The sequence below is a fragment of the Echinops telfairi genome, unplaced genomic scaffold (genome assembly GCF_000313985.2).
Source record: "Echinops telfairi isolate 266 unplaced genomic scaffold, ASM31398v2 ScPeMD7_9;HRSCAF=40, whole genome shotgun sequence".
NCBI classification, from domain to species: domain Eukaryota; kingdom Metazoa; phylum Chordata; class Mammalia; order Afrosoricida; family Tenrecidae; genus Echinops; species Echinops telfairi.
The window spans coordinates 19241407-19265747 of NW_022103906.1; the positions used below are offsets into that span (position 1 = coordinate 19241407).

Sequence of the window (24341 nt, forward strand, 5' to 3'; positions counted from 1 at the left end):
GTGTGTGTATACATATCACGTTTGCCGTTTTAACTTTTTTTTTCCATATGCAATTCAGTGACTTTAACTAGTTTCATTAGGTTGCATAACCGCCACCACTGTTCATTTCCAAATGTTTCCGTAACAAAACTCAGTGCTCCCTAAGCAACGATTCCTCCTTTTCCCTCACTTCCCATCCCTGGGAGCCTCTAATGAACTCTGGTCTCCACACAGTTGCCTATCTGGACCAATTACTTGATGACTTGTCCTGAAAAGTGTTTCCACTTTTCATTTGCACTCTGGACTCCTCTATCACGAAAGATGTTTGGCCCTTTTTGGAAAATGAATATTTGCCCTGTAGAAAAGGACTGTCTTGTCCAACTGAGAAGCTCCGGGATTCTAAGGATATGCAGTACACGGAGCCTCGGCATGTTTTAAGTTGGAGAATTCATTCAATTTAAAGCTACGTCCGGGCGTATCCAATGGCCCGCTTTCTCGCATAATTGAAAACGCTTCCCATTAAATAAATAAATAAACATCACACACTCGCTCTAGTACAATTTTTTTGCTGTGGACGTAAACACAGAAAATACCTGAAAAAATAATCCAGCTATTCTTTAATATCCAAGTAAATGTTTAGCGATGTCCCGTGGCCTTTTCCATGAGTTGGTAGAAAGCATGTTAGCTAAAGAAAAGGGAATTCTGTGCCAATCAATTTGATTTTTGCTATGAAACCGGTGTTTCTGGGCAGAGGACTCTTCCTCTCCATGCCTCAGTTGTCTTCGCCGTGTCTCTTGTCTACCTCAAAGGAATACTGCCAACCTCCTGGGACTGTTGCGCTAGATGAAGAAATTAAAGATAATTCCATTTTACTCTTTGGAAATAGATTCGATGCGACTGGGTGATGCGGGGCGTGCTTTGAGCCATCACACCCATCTCTCAGCCCTGGTTATGAAGCTACCATTTGGAGTGTTAAGGAGCTTAAGTGCCCTTGGGAGGGACTTACCAATGTTTTACATTTTGGCTGAATAATTCTAATAGGCAATGTTAACTAAGGGAGCATTTTGATTTTAGCCCGATCGCCATAGCTGAGGGCGTGTGCACTTGAAGTCCAACTGGGAAGTTGGGCATCAACACAAATATTGATACAACTCTACCCTGTCAATTTTCCTTCTGATAATCTTTACCAATTGAATGCCGGGCTGGAGACAGGCTGTTAACGGAATTATGAGTGTGTTGCAGGAAAAACTAATGTGTAAAGATTTGTAAGTATTGATAAAATAACAACTGACTGCACACATAGATTTTATTTTGATCAGTTTTAATCTCCAACTCCCACCTCTCTCCCTTCATATCCAACTCACCTACCCCCTCCATCTCCTCCCACCCTTCCCCCAGTTTGTAGCATGTCTCCATGTCCTAAGGCCTTTGGGCATAAGAAAAAAATTAACAGTTAAATGACACCCAGAAGCTAAAGCTCTCAGCACAGGGGTAGGAAAAAGGGTCTTCTAACAAGATAAAACAAAGAAGAGGGAGTTTCAGAGACAAAGAGCTACGGTACAAGCTGCCCCTGCTCCCCCCATTCCTCTTGGGACTCGGAACTCTTGCTGGCAAGTGTACTTGGGTTAATCTCTAATTGTTCTCTTGGTGCTTCGCCAGAGAGATGATTTTTCAGGAGAAGCTGGGCTGGTTCAGCTGAGAAGACTCTTGATTTTGGTGGTGGAGATGGTCAGTAAGGGTTCCCTCTGAGGACGAGGCTTGCAACAAATTCAGCCTTCGCCTGGAGTCAGCTCATGGGTGTCAGGGGCATGTGGAGGTGGGAGCATCCCTCCTCTGGCCTATATTGACTGCTCTGTGATCTAAGAGCTGCACCACCATCCAGCAAACCGGCTCTTGTAAGAGTGCTCCGACCACTTCCGGGGCTTTCTTAGACTGCTTCAGAATCCAACCTGCTCTCTAATCAGGGTGGTCCCCATATGCCATGCTCACCACAGAGATGGCAGCTGCAGTGGCCACCTCTCTGAAGCTGGGTCTGATTTCCAGAGTGTAAGTGCGGCAGGTTTTGTATTCTGCAGCTTTAGCCACCTATTAGGAGCCCTGGTAGCATAGTGGGCTGTACATTGAGCTGCTAACCACACGGTCAGCAGTTCGAACCCACCTGCCACTGTGTGAGAGAAAGATGAGGCTGTCTGCTTTTGTTAAGATTTAAAGTCTGGGAAAATCAAAGGGGCACTTCTACTCTGGGGTACAGGGTTGCTATGGTTTGGAATTGACTCGATGGCAGTGAGTTTATTTTGAGTTTTTAATCACTTGTCAGTCATTGAAAAATACACTCACACCCTTCTCTTAGGGCCAGAGTTGGAAATGGTGGGGGGAAATGGAGGTATGAGCCCCCAATAAAGTGATTTTTTTAAAAAGAACCACAATTGCAAGCAACATTATACTACTTTTTTTCTTTAAAAATGAAAGTGGCCTCTATTTTTCAGTAACCAATAAAGACCAGTTAAAATAATAGTAATAAAAAAGAAAACAACAGAGTCACCATGGTTAGAGGTGAGGAGAGGAGGAAGGAGGAACAATGAACTTATTTGGAGAAGGGTTTGAACCTTTCCGACCACTACTCCGCAGGTGTTCGTAGAGGGCTGTGTCTGAGGGTAAACTGGAGCACTTAGGAACCCATCGCAAATGTCCCCCACCCTCCAAGCTCCATTTCCCCTCGAGTCTTCAGGAGACTTGCCGAGGGAGAGAGTGGAGCAACTCAATTCATGTCTTAGAGTCCAGGCCTGAAGCCCATTTCTCAATGGCCAATTGGAAGCTCTCTTTGTCTCTGCGGCCCCTGTGTGCAAAATGAGGACCAGGAGTCCTCCCCCTGCCTGAGGAAGCCGGTGGGAACTGTCCCCGGGCCGGTATGGCCTCTTCAAGCCTCCTGCTCTCCTGACCCAGGCTGGCGAGCTGGTTGGCTTCGAGGTGGAATCCATCGCTAAAAGCAGACGCCCTCTGACTTTAGAAGGCGCTCCACACCCAGGGGGAGAGGCGCAGCCGGGAAGAATCGGGCCCATTATTACCCTCATTATTTATTTCTCACCCAGCACTCCAAAGCCTGCGAGGGAAAGAAGTATAATTCCCTCCGCATTTCAATCCTGCAATATTTACTCCAAGCCAGAGCCTCTGCCTGTTAATGTTCTCTCTGAGGAGTTCCCCTGGCTTTGAGGCAAGTGCCAGGGGGAAAGAGAACACAAAGGGGCAAAGGAGGCAGGGAACTGCTCAGACCTGGGCCTTCGCCGGAGAACTCGGGCTGTCATAATTTACACACCTTACCTAATGCGCAGCACATGTCTCAGCTACAAAAGGCATTCGGTAGACACGGCGCTGTCTGCCTCGCAGTGGGCCTGCTGTGAGTATGTCAGCAATACTGTTAACGATGACAAAGTAGTTCATCAATAATTTTTTCTCTAACACCCTTCTCCAAGGATGGAACAAAACAAAATCCACCTCCCATCAAGTCCAACTCTCTATCCCACCCTCCTCCCCCAGCCGACTTCTTCACTAGCCTTTGACCAGGAGGTCGCAGGGTTAGCATCCACCGTGGTCTCCTGACAGTGTGCTGGGGACTCTGGGCCCACCTTTCAGGCAAGCTCTGGCTTCCTCTTTCTGAACACCTCATTTGCTTCATCTACGCTCCATCCAGAGCCGCAGGGCGGTGCACACAGCATGCTTGGCGGCCCCAGGAAAGGGTGGAGGTTGGAGTCTACCCAGAGGCACCTCAGAAGAAGGGCTGGGCCATCTTCATCCAAGTTCAGCCATTGAAAACCCCACGGAGCCCCGCTGTGCATGGACACACGGGAGGCCACGGGAGGCCACGAGCAGTCTTCGTGGCCGCCCAGGCAACTGATGTTTGTGTTGGTGAAGCCGCAGTGGGGTGGGCCTGAGGGTCTTCTCACCCTAATGCTGCAGACGACGGGTGCTTTCTTACTTCTCATGGTAATACTAGCAAATACGATGGATTTCCTCCCAATTTTCTCTGTCATACTTTCTGGTCTCCCAGGTGAGCAGCACTGTGAGGATCCAGAGGCTGCTTGGGGACCAGCGGTGCAGGCATGAGGAATGAAAAGAGGTAGCACAATGAAATAAAAAAGGTTTAATTAAACCTATTTTCTTTTACATAGGTTCCATTGAGAATGTTAAGTCAAAGCTATAGTTATGAGGGACAGGTGGGTAGGGAGTCACATATAACCCTCCCAGTTAGGAATAACCACTAATAACATGGGGTAAATTTCCTTCCATAGATCCCTCTAGCCAGATTTCTTTTCATCAGCTTCTTTTCCCTCTTCCTCTCTCAGTACAGGTAGGATCTAATCTTCTAAGACACTAGCCTATGTTTACTTCCCTTTGCCTTCCCTTCCCCTTCCCATCTGGGTGAACAGCTTGGCAGTATTTGACAGAAAGTGAACCCTTTGTGAACCCGTAGTGAGCCATTGTCTGGCCCAATGTCTTATTATATCTCTGAGTATATATTTTGTTCTATCTTCTCAGGTGCCTCAGATGCCGTGTGATTGCTTCTCATGCTAGGAATCATATGCTCAAGCAAACTTTATATCTTAAGGCTTTATTCGCCATTAGGACCCATCCTTGGGGTTGGCCTGACTTTCCCCCCCACCTTGCTCCTACATTCGACTTCACCACTCACTTCCCAGAGCCGGACCATTTGCTGCCTATCCGTGATGCAACAACTTTTCTTTACTATTTATCTCCTGGGCCAGCTCCTCAGCTGGTATTTTTTTTTGTTTTGGCAGTTGTCTTGTGCCTGTTGATTGTTGTTGGCTAAAGGACAAATGCCTGGCTAACGTCCACATGGAAGAACACTTTGTATATTTATTTCATCCTTTTGTTTATGTTTCAGTTCCAGGGTTAGTTTGCTTAGCTAATGCACTGTCCCTTGATCACAGGTATTCCCACATGGCAGTGTTGTCTGGACTCCACTCCCCGGTGTGACATTCAAGACGACCAGAATGCACACAACCTTATGAAATACTAACAGTTCCATTTGTTAGGGGGTAATAGTACCAAGATACAGCCAGTTGATGAAAGAAGCAAATGAATAGAAAGTTTATTTATGTGTCAACAGAGGTTAGTTGAATTGGACTGTCTTATTTTTCTCACCCATTAACACTGGTGTGCATTGCTGGTGCCCGATTCCAGGAGGCATGTGCTCAGATGATAGGGACCACACGGCTTAACACCGGACCCCAAATATGCGTGCGCGGTGTCAGGGCTATTCGGTGAGGCGCGCGCTGGTGGTGTAGCTAGCGTTTCTGTTGCTTTGTCAATTGGGCAAGCCAAAACTGTGGTGCCTGGTGGCAAACCATATGTGTTCTCCCTGGTTTCTTTCCCTTGACAGCAAAAAGCTGCGATGCCAAACAGAATGCTGGACCTGTCCCAAGTCCCCCCGAATGGCATTGATATGGGAGTCAGGCCTGGAAATGCCAGACTCTCGTTGACTGTAATTTAGGAGGTTCCAGGACTCCAGAAATTTACTAGGACAGTAAAATTGTGATTTTTGCAATTTTCATGGCCTGCTTATGAGTTGCTGGATGCTCAGTGGTCTTCTGCCGGGTGGGCAGTTCCCCTGTTGCTGTGGTGAGCTCTGAGGTCAGGTAAATTGGGGGAACTTGCATCTCAGAGACGTTGCTTAAATGTCACGTTCCAAATGCAGAAGGGTTTGAATGTCCCCAACGAAGTGAGACTGCAGAAATGTAGTGGGAGCGGGAGGACGCGGCCATGGGAGTACCCATGAGAAGTGGGATGATGAGAGAACTCGGCAGAAGGACAGGCGAGAAGACGGACCAAGAGAAAAAGTCGGAGGGTATAGGCGCCGAGAACGTCTCATGGAAAAGACAACCTGGGGAGGTTTGGAAGACCGGAGGCCCAAGGGGAACAAGAAAAGAAAAGAAAGCTTAGCGCTCAAGTAAGAACAGGAAAGAACAAAGCCAGAAGGAGAGAGCCTACGGCTGCCGAAGGGCGAATCAGAAAGGATGGAAAACGAATCTGGGAGGAAAGGAAGTCCTTTTTGAGGGAGGGCAAATACACGCCTCGTCAGAAGAGATTCTGCATGAGGTATGCTACCCCTACGGGTTGACTTCAGAGAGAGAGAGAGCTGGAGAAGAAACAATAGATCTCTAACTGAGGAGTTTCGTTTTTTTTTAAAAAAGATTATTTACATGATCATTGCCACCTTAACCCGTGGAATGTCGGCCAAATCACCCCGGAAAGGTATTTTGAGGAGAAGAAAAGAGACAAAAATGGTTATGGCGAGGGATTTTCCCCACCCCGTACCCCACCTCATCTCAGAAACTATTTAATAACGATTTGGCTTTGATGCTTTATTTTGCTTCCTCTTCATCAGGGCCTATCGACTACAAGTCTGTTTTGCTGGCCTGTTCGTATGGCCTGTTTACAACCAAGAGGAACATAATCGTTTACTTGGGTAGTGTCAGTCTAATTTTCTCTAGAATACTAAGTTTCTTTCTTTCCTCTCCAGCTCTCCTACCAGAAATTGGCTGTATGTCAATCTTCCTTTTTCTTGAAAAGTTTTTCTTTCCCCGCTAGCTGCTCTGGGGCACTGATAAGTGGGACCCGCTATTTGTTTATTCAGAGAGAGCCCGTGGTGATGAGCGCATTTCCTGTATTGTGAACTCTGAACGCATCTGCACCCTTGTAACGAGATATCCATCTTTTGTGTAATGCCAGGTACTGTGCTTAATTGCCCTCTTGAAATGTGTTATCCCTGAGATGATAATTTGAGTTATTTCTTTGTTAACCTTTACACAGCCAATAACAAATTAAACATCATTATCTGAGTTTAAAATAGGCTGTAAATCTCTAAGCCCTGGTAAAACTCAGACACTTACAACCGGGGAGTCATAAAATGACATTAAATGACACTGAAACACAACGCAGAAAGTACTATAAGTCAATGGGAAGAAAGGAGAACATCACTAATAGGCTTTAGATGGAACACGCCACAAGATGTGCAGAGAGCACTCTAACTGTGAGCGTTTGGATCCGACTTTACCACTGACAAGGCACGTTCTTAATTTTTCTCCATATTGTATGTGCTCCCTGAAAACTTGGCCATTCTTTTTTTTTTTTTTTAACATTTTATTAGGGGCTCATACAACTGTTATCCCAATCCATACACACATCAATTGTGTAAAGAGCATTTGTACATCGTTTCTCAGAACATTTTCTCTCCATTTAAACCCCCGATATTAGGTCCTCATTTTTCCCCTCCCTCCCCGCTCCCCCCTCCCGCATGAGCCCTTGATAGTTTATAAATGGGTATTTTGTCATATCTTGCCCTGTCCGACGTCTCCCTTCATCCACTTTTCGGTTGTCTGTCCCCCAGGGAGAAGGTCACACACAGTTCCATGTAATCGGTTCCCTCTTTCCTACCCATTCTCCCTTTACCCTCCCTGTTTTGCCACTCACACCACTGGTCCTATAGGGCTCATCCGTCCTGGATTCCCTGTATTTTCAGTTCCTATCTGTACCAGTGTACCTCCTCTGGTCTAGCCAGTCTTGCAAGATAGAATTCGAGTCATGGTCGTGGGAGCGGGGAGGAAACCTTTAGGAACTAGAGGAAGGTTGTATTTCTCATCATTGTTGCATCGCACCCTGACTGGCTCATCTCCTCCCCGAGACCCCTCTGCAAGGGGATCTCCAGTGGAACTTGGCCATTCTTTCTTGTATTTTTTTTCCTTTCTGGAGTCCGTGTATCCATGTACTCAGGTAACGCATGTATTGCTTGAAATACTGCAAGGAAACTCAGGTTGTGTTCTCCTGTGAATTCAGCATCATTCGCTTTTCTCCTGGCCTTCGCATCAGTTCTTCCAGGTGGAGGTATGGCTGATGAAGCAAAGCCACAACGGGCCTGCATCAGTAAGATGTGAGTGTGGAACAATAAGTGGAATGGGAGAACATGGATGAGCTAACACCTTGAATCCAGAACAACTAAGCTCAGCCATCACTGATGACCCCCCTGCAGGAAATCACAATAGAGAGTCCTGGAGAGGCAGAGTGGGAGAAAAATGTGGAACAAAACTGAACATCTGAAGAAAATAACAATCACTCTGACTTCCTGGCTAACTAGAGACTGGTGGAACCTCTGAGACTCTGGTCATCAGTCACTTTTCAGGTCTAGAAATGAACTCCTGCCTGTAGCTCAATCTTTAGGCAAACAGCAGAGAAGTCAGTAAGGCAAAAGGTAACACTAGTGAGATATTCACTCCTTAGAATAATCAACCCTTTGACATCATAAGGGCAGTATTTGTCCAAGGAAAAACTCACAAGGCAAACATGGGTAGGAAAGACAAAGGAGTGGAAACAGAAAACACAAGGGGGCAATGGGAGAAATGAGATATTACATTGGGTTGCTATCAATGACTGAAACAGAACATGTATGAATTGTTGTATATGGAAAATAGATCTGCTCTGCAAATGTTACCCTATTTACAACGAAGTTTTTTAAAAAGTCATTTTGCTAGAAACTTAGTTTTCTTCCTAGAAAAAAGGGCAGCGTGCTCATTTCACAACAACTGCACCTCCTGTTCAGCAGAGTCAGAAACAACAGTGGCCGGCTTAAAAATGGCAGCCGACTGTGTGTCTTTGAATGTGTGCTGCTCTCTGTGGTAGCCTGCAGCAAGCCACTGAAGGGCCTCGGTACACACCTTTAATCTCCCGTTCTAATGCTTCAACTTGTGTAATTTTTCCCATTCCAGTTATTGTTCTGACACACCTAGATTTTACAGTTCTAGTCTGTTCTGATTTTACAACACAGACCATGACTGAACCCGTTTGAGCCAGCTCAAACCCTGCTTTTCTCTCTCTTATTTCTTTAAAAACATTTTATTGCGGGCTTATACAATTCTTATCACAATCCATCCATCCATCCATTGTGTCAAGCACATTTGTACATTTGTTGCCCTCATCATTCTCAAAACATTTTCTTTCTATTTGAGCCCTTGATATCAGCTCCTCATTTCCCCCCTCCCTCCCTGCTCCCCCTCCCTCATGAGCCCTTGATAATTTACAAATTATTATTTTGTCATATCTTACACTGTCTGATGTCTCCCTTCACCCACTTTTCTGTTGTCCATCCCCCAGGGAGGGGTTATATGTAGATCCGTGTCATCGGTCCCCCTCTCTGTTTACTTCAATATCTGCATCTTGCTAGAGCCACTCCGTCATCTGATTCTTTTATTCTTTCCCTCCCATTGCTTGATGTTAGTTGTGAGTCACGTCATGATACCCAGAGCGTCTTGTGACTTGGTTTATGCCGCCTCCTTATTTTATGTAGTAGGAGTCTCACGCTATCCGTGGATGGAACGTTCCTAGGCCCGTCTACTCATAAGGACCATGACTAGGGTGGGGAGGAGGGTGAGGGGCTGGGAGAAGAAGATATGAATAGAGTGCGTTGGAAACTGCCTTTAGAGCCCACGCTGCTGTCCTTTCTGTCAGGTGTGTTTCCCAGCTAGCTCTCTGGAATGACGACATGATTAGAAGTGAATCACACTCACCAAAGAGCACGGAGAACGAGTGGCTAAGGAGCAGGCCAGAAGTCAGGCACCTTGGACCCGGTTTAAACGGTCTTTCTGTTACACTGCCTGTGTGAGATCATCAGAATGAGTTTATTTGAGTGTAGAAATGTTTTAAGATTGTACAAAATTCTGAAGGAGGGTATGTCTGTGACCTACGAACTTCAGAGCCATGCAAGACATAGAGTGCACTTCAACACAGAATGGGGAGGAGGGAGAGAGTCTCACAACACTATCTGTGAGTTCAGTTCCAATCAGCCTGTCTCCAGCATCCCTGGTGAGGTAGCACGGCATCACCATTCACCACAACCTCCAGTGTGTTTCTGGCCTGCGCAGAACACGCAAAAGAATGGTTTCAGGTTTATAATTATTAGTGCTCTGCTGACATCGTTTGTGGAGTCGTGATGGTGTAGTGGTGATGGGTTGGGCTGTTAACTGCGAGGCCAGCAGTTTGAAATCTCTCGGCCGGCTCTTGGGAGAAGACAGAGCTTCTACTTTTCAGAAACTCACGGGGTCAGTTCTGCTCTGTCCTATGAGTGGCACTGACTCGATAGCAGTGAATTTGGTTTTGGGGTTTTACATAGTTTACTTTTTCTTAAGGACCTTTGATTTTAAATTGTCCTGTTTTTCTAAAAGTAGTGCATTTAATCTTTTAGAATTTAGTAGCATCTTTTAGAATTCAGTAGCATCTTCAGATGCTCCTGAAAACCTCAAAGAACTATGCTTTGGCTGTGGTTAAATTTGTCAGGACCCTCGCTCCTGTTGAGATGCATTTGTGTTCGCTTGCTCTCTGCTCTCCCCTTGCTTGCCCACCGTGGTTCTCAGTATCTCACTGACAGAAGTTTTTCTCATTTATTTTCACATTTTGAAAATTTTCCAAGTCTACTTATTTTTTGTTTGATTTTTACCTTTTTATTTCTACCGTCCTGCATTCTGTGGATTTATTTAATTTTCAAGCTTCCTGGGTTGAATTCCTCATTCATTTATTCTTTACTTTACATAAATATTATTTAAATTCTTAGTCTTAGATTTTAAAAAAATTTGTTTTCTTTAAAAAAAAATTTTTTTTCTTAGTCTTAGATTTTTAAGTGACTGGATGATTTTTGTTGAAATTTAAAATGATTCATTTAAATGATTGCATTTTGGCTGGAAAATGGTCTCAAGAATTTCTGCTTTGGGGGACTCTGATAAAATGAACGCTATTATTAATTTTGCTATTCATATCATCTCTAACATGGCTTAATTTTACGTCTATTTTATCTGCCAAAGAATAAGGTATGCATAAATTTCAAGTTATAATTATTTTGTGAGTGCATATTTGAAATTCTAACATTAAACAATTATGTTTTTATATGATGCATTTATTTGAATGATTATAATTCACTTTTAAGGAGCGCTGGTGGCCTTGTGGGATACGCTTTGGACCGCCAATCAGAAGGTGGGCAGTTCAAACCCACCTGCCGCTCTGAGAGAGAAAGATGAGGCTATTTGCTCCAGTAAAGATTTGTAGTCTGGAAAATCCTCTACAGGGTCAATAGGAGTTGGAATTGACTCAATGGCAATGCATTTTATGTACATATATATGTGTGTATGTATACATATATTTATTTTTTGATACAGGGCACATACCCCATAGCAGAGCCCTGCCAAGCTGACCTGGCTGCTGGGCACTTCCCAAGCCACCTCCACATCACTCTCATCAAAGGGGGCTCCCTATGGGTCTTTCTTAGAGCTCCCTAAGATTCTGGCTCTCTCCTCCTAGCGCCGGGCTGCCTCTCTGGGCCACACTCAGGCCTTAGAAAGGGGGTCTGTGCAGGGATACCTGACAAGCCCAAGACCTGGGCAAGAGGGGAGGGAAAGGGCCAGGATGATAGGCAGATAAGTCAAATTTATTATTTTCAAGGAGCCCTGTTGGTACGCTGGTTAAATGCTTGTCTGTTAACCACAATTTTGGTGGCTTGACCACACCAGGAAGCTTCTCTACGGGAGAAAGATGTGGCAGTCTGTTTTTACAAAGATCGACATGCTTGGAACCCTCAGGGACAGTGCTACTCTGTCCTGAGCGTGCTTCTGACTAACCTGTAATTGGGTATAGTTTGGCTCCAATCTGAATATTCAGTTCAATCCCTTTTTAATAGGAGGGTTTACATTCATCATCAGAGCTGTTCTTTTGGATCATACATCTGCCATCTTGATTTTTTATTTCCTTGGTCTGCTCTCATCTTGAATATAGACCAAAGTCCTTCACTTCTAATTTTCCCTAATATTTTTGGAATGCATCTTTACAAAAACAATTTCATTGTTGATTATCTAAACATTTTCCAGTAGGATTGTTTGGCCTATATCCTGCTAAGACTCATGCGTGAGATGGTTCCTTCTTCTGTCTTTGAGATGCGTGACTTAGCACCATATTGACTTCATGTCGTCCCTGCCTCACATTCTTTTTCTGTACACAATTTCTTAGTCTTTAAAAACGATAACTTTATTATAAGACCTGTAAGAGCCCCCCAACAAAATGATTTTTAAATCTTTGGTAGTTATAGCTTTAATAATATTATTATCTTGACCTTTTTACAATACCTCCTCCTCTTGAAGAATTATTTTTAAGATTTATATTCAACATTTCATAGCCATATTTAGACTATTTTATCTTACTTGGCTCAACTAGTCCCTACATGTTTGAATAGCTACTGTTTTCACTTTGCCTGATTTTTCAGGCATTAGATTAACATTTAAATAATTTTGTCAAGAAGGATGCAAAGTGCTTTACATCCTGACAACTCGCAGGCCAAAGACTCCTTTTCGAAGTCTCAAGGTAGAGAATATTGGCTATCCAACGCTTGGGCAGACTCTGGTCTGCACAAAACTAGGCATTGCTCTGTATTTGAAATCCAGTGCTGCAGCGGGAAAACCTGGTACTGCCTTAATTTTTACATCGCTGATTCCCAGAACATGATGAGCTTCTTAAATCTCATATTGCTTCACTCCAGGAAAAAAACAAAACAAGAAAAACCAGAACACTTCCCTCCACTAAAGTCTTCAGTCTCTCCCTTTGCGTCTTTTTGTGCCGCTGTTCCACATGGCAGTTTCCGTTTTTTTGCTGGTTTGTTGGGAGAAGAACAGATTGGAGGGTAGGTTGGGTCCAGGCAGCCCAGGTGCAACTGGGAGACCAGTTAACAAGGAGGCTCTTAAAGAGACGGAGAAAGTAAAACAGTATGATTTAGACCAGCAGAATGGCAACGTAAATGAAAAGAGGCCGATTAACTTTGGGCACATTTTGGATCGAAGTGCTCCTATGAGCGTTCTTCTGTTTTCTTTGTCTGAGTCTTGTGGTGAGAAAGTAGGAGAGATGGCACAGAGGGCTGTTGCCTGGAAACAGTTTTGAACTTGAAGTCTGATACAGATTCTTGATGCTTGTATTGGTAAATTTATAGTGAAAAGGAGTCTTGATGGTTGGACGTTCGCAGAGCGCTGCCATTTTAATATTTTACTCCACTTGCTTTATGCTATATCTACTTGGGTGTCTATTCACCCGTCGTTCTATAGTGTTTTGGGTACACTCGAAGTGCGTTGTAGATGCATGTCATCTCTCAATTTCTCCTACAGTGCTTCAGCATGCATACCCTCCGCTCCCTGCTGCAGAGTTGATGCTGACTCACAGGACAGGGGAGAACCGCCCCTGTGGGTTTCGGAGACTCTGAGTCTTTACAGGAGTAGAAAGCGTCATCTTTCTCCTGGGGAGCGGCTGGTGGCTTCAAACTGCTGACCTTATGGTTAGCAGCCCAACGTGCAACCACTACCCCACCAGGACTCCTCCTAGATCCTTCACTGGAGTTCAATAACAAATTTTTTTTTTTCATGTAGAGGTGAAATGTATAGACAATGAAAAGTGCAAGTCTTAAGAGTATGGCGCGATGACTTTGGAGAAATGAATACTCCTGAGAAGTGAATCCACTCCATCCTTTCCACCAAAAGACTTTCCCAATTACCTCCCTCAGACAATCGCCTCTTCTTAACCAATCCCTGCCCTCACACACCCCTTTAAAAACCACCATTGTCCCCATACCTCTCACTCTGGATTCAGTTTATCCTCTCTAGACAGTCACATGAACGAATGGTCTTCCTTGTCTGGAGGCCTCTTTCACTCAGCCTAATGCCTTCAAGACTCATTCATATTGCTCACGGTTCCTTTTTGACTGCCAAGTAGTTTTCCGCTGTATGTTTAAGCCACAGCCGGCCTACCTATCTTCCTGTTGTTGTATAGCATTTACCACGAGGAATAAATCTGCTGAGAACCAACCCTCTTCCCTTCTTTTTTCTTCTTCTTCCCTCCACTTCCTTCTCCCCCCCCACTCTTTTGTTGCTAGCACACACTCCATTCTCAATGTACCTTCAGTGTCTTGTGGGGCACAATCTCACTCTGGGCTCAGCTGTGGCTGGTTCACTTCAACCTGTGAGATAGCTCTTGAGCAAATTACCCCAGTTCTCCATGACTTAATTTCCTCATCTGCACAATGGAAATAATAACTGCTGCCCCACAGGGTTGTGTTGGGGGGAAAGTGAGATCATGTGTAAGAGGACCCCCAGCTCAGACCCTGAAACATGTAGGCACCCCAACAGCTGGAGCACAGTTCCACAGGGCAGGCCCACCGGCTTCCAGTGGGGGGCCGCTTTGTGATGGGAATTCTCCACGATTCTCTAGTTCTGTGGCTTTTGCCAAGCGTTCTCATGATTTGCCTTCATTTATTCCTCTACCATCTCCCCCTCTCCTGATGAGCAACAGAAGGATGAAAAGATACAGCTTCTTAGTATGATTGGGTGGGAATGGTGCAGAAAAATGACAGCAGAAGAAATAGTGTCCACCACCCCCCCACCCCCACATCACTTGAGTTTTGCAAGAAATTGCTTCGAGATCCTTGGATGAGGAAACCTTATCCAAGAGCCAAGAGCTACAGTTTGAGGGATATCTTTTTCCCAGACCCATTAGCTGCCATTCAGCTAGGACTTAGCAGTTTCCACTGGAGCATAAAGAAGTTTATTTTACCATTTTAATTTGGTTGCTGCTTTATTTACCCTGTTTGCGCTAACCCAAATTTGGCACCCATTCTGTACTCCAAGTGCTAATTTAAGTGACATATTTCCGTTCTGCCTGGAAAGAATACACAGAAGAGCTGAAAGACGTGTGTTTATAATTATAAGGTACAGAGTTGGCTCAAACAACATCTCATAGCATATGGGAATTATGTGGGCTAGTTAGCAAAAGTTTATGCTGAAGCCTGATGCAGTTTGGCTGAGTTTTGTAAACTCAGAGTTGTTAAGCTGTGTCTAATAAAACATGGGCTGAGTCAATTTAATGTTTCCAAGCTAGTGTGTTGTGGTGGTCAGGACAACCCATTTCCCTTCTCTTGGCTTAAACACACAGAGGATTTGGCTTCCATTCTGGAGGTGGCACATTTTTGTCTATTTCTGACAGCACACTATACAAGAATCGGAACATCACTGCTTGACCCCAAGCAGGTTTACTTTTAATTTTTCATTTCACATTCACTTGGAGGAGGGTTCTTGGCTGATCCTCAACATTTAAATTTTCCTGTCTAAAAGAATATTATATATGATCACATGAAATTCCCACTTATCGGATATCTCTGTGATCATTTACTATGCATGTAAAGTACTCATACAGTACCTGTGAAGAGTATTTTAAATGCAGAGGGGGAACTGTGCTTTTAGAGGAGTGGGTCTACTGATTGGGCGCCTATGAGTGTGGGTGCATGCAGAACACTGTGTTGTGTACATACATGTGGCTGAGGACACACAGGCACATATGTGGAAACATATGCTTTCAGTAGGAATTATTGTACACCTACAGGGTGCTGAGAAATGTCGATTGTTTTCTCCTGATGTTAGGCTTCCTTTTCTAGCTGCAACCTCTGAGGCTGGAAATAGGAGATGACAGGAGAGAGCCACGGGGGACTGAATTCCCAGGCGAATCCTAATGCAGTTTTAGGCTCTAGAAGTTGACCTCTAGGCCAAGTGAACTGGCGGAGAGAAAAACCATTAACCCCCAGTGGAAAGCTTCCTGGCAGGTTTCTGCTGCTCCAGATAACGTTTACTTACTGGTAAGTCTAGGAGCAAGACAAACCATCGGACTCCAGCCCAGAGAGCAAGCGAGCTAAGCTGGTGAAGGGACTGTCTTTCCGCTTTCCCAGTCATTCCAATCATGGAACACGGAACACACTTCTATTGCAGGAGTGCTGGGAAGAGACCGGGGTCAACATTTAAACTACTTTTAAGTATAGAAGGAATTCCTGGGTGTTGGAAATGGTTAATACTTTAGGCTGCTCACTGCCAGGTTGGAGATTCAATTCTAGGCACAGGCACCTTGGAAGAAAGGCCTGGTGATCTATTTCTGAAAAACCAGCTATTGAAAACCTGATGGGATACAGTTCTACTTTGGCACCCAGGAGGTCACCTTGGGTCAGAATGGACTCAACGATCAGTGGTTTGGGGCAGAGGATTCTCTGCCCCAAGTGTGGAGAGAATCCTCTTCAAACCATTCTCTGCCCCAAGTGTGGAGAGAATCCTCTTCAAACCATTTGCCGTATATCTGAATTATTTTTATTTTCAAATGTCTCAGATACATGAAGCTGAGTGAGATAATGTCTCTGACATTCAAACCCTTGGTTTAGGTGGATGTGGAAGAACCATCGTCTCATACACTGGCAGGCTCTGGGTTTTGAATGTCAGCCTTCCGGACAACTCGAACTGGCAACAGGTCCTTCTGTCACTTGCACTTGCTGTGCGTGCCACTTTCAAGTCATTGAAAAGACTTCGAGCTTGGTCTTGCATCCCAAAAAAGCCCAACTCACTGCCATTGAGTTCATTCATACTCAGCGATTCTAGAAAGCCAAGTAGAAAGGCCCATGTGGTCTCCGAGACCGTTAACTCGTTACGGGAGTAGAAAGCCTCCTCTTTCTTCCTCAGAGCAGTTGGTGGTTTTGAACTGTTGACTTTGTAGTTACCAGCCCAATGAATAGCCAGTATGCTCCACCAGGGCTCCTAATAACTAACCAGGTATATTTAATTTTTCAAAAACTTCGACACATACACCGTTTCCTCAAATCCTTACAAGGAACCAAGGGAAGTAGCTGCCATTATCCAATGGAAGAAAATCGAGACTCAAAGATACTAAGGATTTTTGTAAAGTTATATCTATATATTGTAAAGATATGTGTGTGTGTGTGTTTGTATTTTACCAGCAAATGCTAGAACTTGGTTTGTTGACTTTAAGTCAAGTGTTCTTGGCTCTAAATTCCTGCTTCCCCTCCAGGTCATGGAACTGGGGTGCCTGCCTTAGGTTCTTAGTTCAGCTTCCATGTGCTAGTCTTGTCTTGATGCACCAGCGTGGGCTCCTGTGGTTTGTGGATTTGGATGCATTTTGCACCTCAGTTTCCTCATCTGGAAAACAGGGATAGTAACAGATGTCTTGTGGACCACGTTAGGGGATGATGTTTGCAAATACATTGTGTAAAACATAAAGCAAGTTGAGAAGATATAAAATGTTTTGATAACTCTTTGTCCAAATGGATTGTCCATTCCTTGCTGGATGGTGTCATATTTCTTCTCCATTTCTGTGACTCAGCATAGTGCCAGCAACATGGAAAGTTACTCATAAATATGAGCGGATTGGTTTATTGATGGATTGAAAGCTGATAATGCTTCCATTTCTCTTGTTTCTCTCCCACAGGATTTGATATGTTTCTGTTCAAATAGTGACATCCCAAAGAGGCTTTCTTTCTCTCTGTCTCTCTCTTTTTTGCAAGTGAAATGTTTATCAATACACATATCCACACTCATTTCTATGTTGATATATTTCTTTTCTGTTAAATCATTTTATTGGGGGCTCATACAACTCTTATCATAATCCATATTTACATCCACTGTGTCAAGCACATTTGTATGTTTGTTGCCATCATCATTCTCAAAATATTTTCTTTATACTTGAGCCCTTGGTATCAGCTCCTCATTTACCCCTCCCTCCCTGCTCCCCCTCCCTCATGAACCCTTGATAATTTATAAATTATTATTATTTTGTCATGTCTTACACTGTCTGACATCTCCCTTCACCCACTTTCTGTTGTCTGTCCCCCAGGTAGGGGGTTATATGTAGATCCTTGTGATCGGGTCCCCCTTTCTACCCCACCTTCCCTCCACCCTCCTGGTATCACCACTCTTATCACTGTTCCTAAGGGGTTTATCTGTCCTGGATTCCCTGTGTTTCCAGTTCCTATCTGTACCAGTGTATGTCCTCTGGGTCTTGCTGGATTTGCAAGGTAGAATTGGGATCATGATAGTGGGGAGGAGGAAGCATTAAATAACTAGAGGAAAGTTGTGTGTTTCATCATTACAACAATCACCCTGACTGGCTCGTCTCTTCCCCGTGACTCTTCTGTAAGGGGGTGTCCAGTTGCCTACAGATGGGCTTTGGGTCCTCACCCCGCACTCCCCCTCATTCACAATGATATGATTTTTTGTTCTTTGATGCCTGATACCTGATCCCATCGACACCTCATGATCACACAGGCTGGTGTGCTTCTTCCATGTGGGCTTTGTTGCTTCTGAGCTAGATGGCAGCTTGTTTATCTTCAAGCTGTTTTAAGACCCCAGATGCTATATCTTTTGATAGCTGGGCTCCATCAGCTTTCTTCACCACATTTGCTTATGCACCCACTTTGTCTTCAGTGATCCTGTCAGGAAGGTGAGCATCATGGAATACCAGGTTAATAGAACAAAGTGTTCTTGCATTGAGGGAGTACTTGAGTAGAGGCCTAATGTCCATCTGCTACCTTAATACTAATCCTATAAATATATGTACCTAGATCTCTTTCCCCATCGTTATATATAAATATATTTACATATGTACATGCCTGTATTTAGACCTGTATAAATGCCCTCTGCCTCCTAGTTCTTTCCTCTATTTCCTTTGACTTTCCTCTTGTCCCACTATCATGCTCAGCCTTCATTTGGGTTTCAGTAATTCCTCTCGTTTACATTACCCTTGATCACACCATACCAGGCCTCCAACACCCTCCTTGCCACCAATTTTGGATTACTTGTTGTTCCCTTTTCCCTGGGTTTGTTAACCCCCACTTCCTTTCCCCTGCCTCCCCCTCTCCCTTGTCCCTCCAGAACCATCGGTCCTGTTGTTCATAGATTTCTAAAGCTCATTGACATATATGTATGTATATTTGATTCTGTGATATACTTCAGTGTGTGTGTAGCGAGTTCACCATGAGCGGCATGTCACAGGGACTGGTGAAGCCTTGGTTGTTGCAGCCCCATGGGCAGCTCTTTGGTGTGTGAAGGATTGTTGGCATTTCTAGGGTAAGCGATGTACCCCGCCCTTTCTATTTTCCCACCTAGCCATACTTCCTAACCAGTTATCCAGAGACTGGCCAAGTGGATGTATAGACTGGAAGGGCCAGGCTGGGATCCACAGACAATAATATCCTGAGATGCTGGGGCTCTTGCAAAACCCTTGGGTACCAGTAAGCTGTCCTTGGAAAATGCATGTGTTATGAAAGAATTCAGTGAATTATAAGACTCGCTATAAAATAATAAAGGAAAGACATGGAAGATTGGTAAATGTCCTCAACAGCTGATGATGAGGATGATTTGTGTGTGTGTTCCCGGATTACTGTAACATGTAATTGTGAGATTGATTATATGTCTGTTGACAATGGCTATTACTCAGAGCCCAAGAGTGCTTGGAAATGGCTTGAAAACCCCCAAAGGAGGAGTTTCTATAGATCACAGTAAAAGCTTTCTGGTGGGACATTAGAATGAGGATAGGATTTTTCCAACATCTGGTTTATAGAGAAGTGCCAAGGTATAAAGGCATCCTGGTGGTGCAATGTATTAAGTGTTGGACTAAGTAAAAGGTTAGTGGTTCAAAGCCATCAGCCACAGGAGAAGGAGGAAGCTGTCTGCTTCCATAAAGATAGACAGTGTCAGATCCCTGTGAGGTGGGTTTACTCTGTGGTACAGGGTTACTGTGAATTGCAATGGACCAACAGTATGTTTATCATGATATAGACCCACTGAACTTAGAGGTCACGAGACCCAGGTTTTATTTGACTGGGTTCTTCTGGACAACAATTGGCCTTTTCACCTCTCTGTTTCCTTAGCTGAAGAACTGAGGTGCTAATCCTCATATTCATTAAAAGGCTCAGAAGTGATGTAATTCATAAAAGTTATTAGAAAACTAAACTTTGAGCAAGTAAAAGATGGTATGAGAGTTATTTCTTTAAAGTCTTAAAAATACCTATGAAGAAAGAGTTGGTAGAGGGTAGCAGAGTGATTAAGAGGAAGATTCTTAAGACTATTTGGGTTCAAATCCCAACATAACTACTTATCAACTGTGTGACTTGGGCAAGCTCCTGAACACCTCTATGTTTCAGTTTCCTCACCTATAAACTGGGGAAAAATGATAGTAGCACTCAATGTCTGCACACACAGTTAAGTTCTCGGTAAGGGCTTTATTGTATTGACTATGAAGACGTTTATGGGATCCCTGGTTACAGAGGGGTTATTCACTGGAATGCTAAACTCAGGGTCAGGAGTTCGAAACTACCAGATAAACTTTAGCAAATAAGATGCCCACATCATTGCTTTCCCAATGCCTTACTTCTATGTTTTGGGTCTTATCCTTCCCATCTATTTTTAAGAGAAAGATACTCATTAGCATGAACTGTAGGAAAATTCAAGTTAAAGGCTAAACCCAGACAAAAAATTCGTTGTTGTCAAATTGATTCCAACTCGCGGTGATACTCTAGGACAGAGTAGAATGCCCGAATAGGGTTTCCTACACTGGTGGTACAGTGGCTAAGCATTTGGCAGCTAACCGAAGGGTGTGTTGGTTTAAACAACAGCTTCAAACAACTTTGGGAGAAAGATACAGAAGCCCTGTGGGGGCAGTTCTAATCTGTCCATTTGGGTCAGTGGGAGTTGAGTTCAACTGTATGCCAGAGGGTTTAATGTGGAAGCAGACAGTCACTTCTCTTGCCCATGGAATGGGTGGTGAGTTCGAACCACCAACCTTTCAGTGAGCAGTGGAGTGCTTAATCACTGTGCCACGAGGGTTCCTTAGGATGAAGTCGAGTGCATTTTGTGTGTGCACAGTAGAGCCTAGTAGGGTACAGAGGAGTGTTCCAGAGCTCATGGGAACGAGGGTGGAACATCAAGCAAGGGCTTGACTTCCACCTCATGTGGCTTTGGCAATGGGTGCCGATCTTAGTGCTTTGTAACAGTTATCTCCATTATGTCCATTGGCTTCTGTGTAAGATATTAACAAAAGAGTCCAGCTGTTTTTAAAAGTTTGAAAACCACTGGCCCCCGTCTTGGGAAATTTCTCCAACCCTGTCTATTATAAACCACAGAATAATATACCACCCAAGGAACTAACATGTTAGCAAGGTCTTCCCTCCCCCCATCAATTGTGCAGGATTGGCCATCTTAAAAGTGTGTACTAATTTAATTTTAAAAATTTAAAAATCCCAAACCAAACCAGTGTGAAATAGATATCAACTCTCAGATTACCAGAAAACAACACACTGGGGCCAATGGATATTTTTCACACAGTCAGGTATCACGCAAAGAGTAGGTGACTGAGAACCTGGGGTGGGTGGCCTCGAGGGCATGGCAAAAAGATGGGGACAGTCCTCATCTTTGCAGAGTTAATCATCTAGCTTGGGTGACAATTTTTCAGATTCTTTGTAGCAATTTACCAAGTGTAGGGCTTCAGATGCCACACCACTCCTAGACATACTGCAGCCCAGAGAAGGGGAAAGTCAGACTGGACTGTGGGATGGGAGCGGAAACTTCCCTAAGGATCTGGGAGTTGAAATGTGGGTGGAGTTTCAATATGAGGGGGCTGTAAAGAAAAATTCCATGGTCTTTTAACTCCATTTTCTTGTGGACGTTTTGAAGCCTCCTTGTTTATGGGGAGTGTTCCGTGCAGGGGCATAGCATGAACAGAGTCCAGGAAGGTGGCCCCACTCAGGTCTGAGTCAACACTCTAGTCGGCACCTGATAGGCACGGACACACCTGGTGAGCTGAAATGGAAGCTTCATGAGACCAAGAGGCATGGTTTTTGGTAACAGCACATTAGGACCTCACCAAGTACATGCATATGAATGAATGTGATCCTGCTGCTGTGTAACGTTGAAAGATCTCTTACAATAGCTCACCTTGCTTTTAAATACCCAGTATTTTTTGTACCCCTTAATTTCTCCTGATCTGGCTGGAGGAGCTTCTGGGTGGTGCAAATGGTTTGCTCAGCTGCTAACCAAAAGGTAGGGGAGGTTCAAGCCTTGGAGGAAAGGGCTGGCACTCTATTTATGGCAATTCAGCTCTTGAGAACCCTACTGAGCACCATTCTCCTCTGACACACGTTGGGGTCCATGGGGTGGAATTGACTTAGAGCTGTTGCTTTTGAAAAAAAGAAAAATCCTGGCTGGTCCAAGAACAGCACTCAGAGAATATCGGGGACTTTACAATGAATAGGAGCCCTGGTGGTGTAGTGGTTATGGGTTGGGTTAATAACTGCAAGGTCAGCTGTTTGACACCACCAGCCACCCTAAGATGAGGCTTTCTATTGACACAGAGTTACAGTTTTGGAAACCCAGGGGCTGTTCCACACGATCCTACAGGGTTACTATGAAGTCAGCATTGACCGAATGGCCATGGATTTGGATGGGATTGGTTTTACAATGAGTTTTAGCCAAAAAAACCCCAAAACAAACATCAACCAACCAACAACCAACCACCACCAACAAAAAACCAAACCCACTCCATCAATTCCAACTCACCACAACCCTACAGAATGGAGAAGACCTGCTCTCTGAGGTCTTTCAAGTCTGTGGTCTTCACACAAGCAGACTGCTGGATCTTTCTGCTGTAGCGCAGCTGCTGGATTTGAACCTCCAACCTTTCAGTCAGCAGCCCCGCCCTTGAGTATTGAGCCACCAGGCTCTGTTAGCCCTGCTTTATAGGGAAGGAAACAGAAACCTGAAGAGGCTGAATGACCCACCCAGGGTCACACAACTAGTTAGAGGCAGCTCGAGCGCTTTTCCTCCCATATAAGAGCCTGGCTTCTCTAGTGAGTGTCTGGCTTTCTCATTAGGAGCCAAGTTGATGCTGGACAACAAACTCTCCAGTTCCCTGGACCATTTATCCTACCTCCGTCTCCGGAGGCCTACCACCTGCATTTACTAATGGAGTATGCTGAGATTTTATGTGTGCATCCTGTGTGAAGAAATGGGCTGTTGCACTGTGCGCTGTCTATGGAGCCATTGGGCATTGCAGGGTAGCAGGCTGCTACATTCCCAGCTCATTTAAAGGGCACATATTGCTTGGTGTAAGGAGCCTTGGTGGCTCAGTGGTTGGGCAGTGGGCTGCTAAGAGGACAGAGGTTCAAACCCATCAGCCCCTCCTAGGGGAACAGGGTGAGGCAGCCTGCTTTTGTGAGGATTACAGCCTTGGGGTCCCTGTGGGGTCAGTTCCCCTAGGAGTCCGACTCGTTGCCCTGGCAACAGGTTGAGTTTTTTTGTTTTTTTTTTTCCAGGTTGAGTTTTATAAGGCAGCACTGGCAGAGAGTGAGAGGGACTGACTACGTGGAGCCGCTGGGGGGCTTTGTGGCGGGGGCAGTGGAGGCTTGGGGGGCAGTGGAGGCTCGGATCCTACTGGTTAATTCCCAACCCGGCAACATTCCTCCTGGGTGACGCCCCTGGTTTGCGGAGTTCTCTTTTGTCACTTTTCACATATAAAGCCCCATATCTCCTTACTGCCCCTGAGACCTGGAGGCTGGAGGAGGGACCCTTGACCTTCGCTTCTTTACAGCAGTGATTTCTTGTGGGGAGTAGGGGCGGCTTTCACCTTCAGTGGTGGGTGAATACAGATCTTTGAAAGCACTCAGGCAGGGAAGCTGCAGATCCGTTCTGTAAACATCTGTAAACGTTTCTTCTGCTGGAGGAAAGACACCGCAAATGTCCGCAGAAGGGACGTCGGCCCATTGTCAGCGCCTGGAAACTGGGGGTTTCTGAGGTGCAGCCTTGTTTGCTTGTAAATGTCGGCTAACTTGGATTTGGGGGTCTATTTACATACGCTTTTAATTATATGGTTAATGCAACCATGTGTAAACCTGGCACTCCCTTGACGTGAGCCAATAGCTTCCAGGGAAGCAGCAGCGTCACCGTCTTCATCAATTTGGGCGAAGTGGCTCCTCCTAGATGTCCCATTCCGGAAATGATTGATCTCGATTTCCGTTGGCGCCTGTGTGCATGCTGTGTACCGGCCGTGCACGCGCGCACAGAGCCCCCCCTGGCCCTGGAATCCCGCCCCACAGACAGGGTTACATGTGGCCCAGCACGGAGTGGGCATGCCTACCGCCCGCCTTTAGACTGTACTCCTACATGCTTAGCATTCGTTTTTTGAAGGGAGAGCCTTTCCTTTCAGTTTTTGGTGGAAATATACACAGCAGCACGCACATGCACTTGCTCCATGCACACAGGCAAGTGACACGGGTGACATCCTTCAAGTCACTCCACTTTTCTGGCCATCGTGTCCTCAAAGTATTTCCTCTTCGACAGTATACACTGACTCTGCCCCCTACTTTTCTCCTCTAACTCGAGGGGATCTTAACACACCATGACGTGGAAGGAGTAAGTTCACCGAGCAAAGTTTCTGATTTTTAAGTTGACATCGATACC

The 24341-nt window shown here is 44.9% G+C and overlaps 1 protein-coding gene across 1 annotated transcript in view; it reads left to right on the plus strand.

Annotated features, from left to right (window-relative positions):
* EBF2 (EBF transcription factor 2) overlaps positions 1-24341 on the plus strand; it is a 217922-nt gene that overhangs the window by 42151 nt on the left and 151430 nt on the right. Inside the window, exon 6 of the mRNA XM_013005913.2 lies at positions 4178-4190. Coding sequence (XP_012861367.1) covers positions 4178-4190 — 13 coding nt within the window. The remainder of the gene's footprint in view (positions 1-4177; positions 4191-24341) is intronic.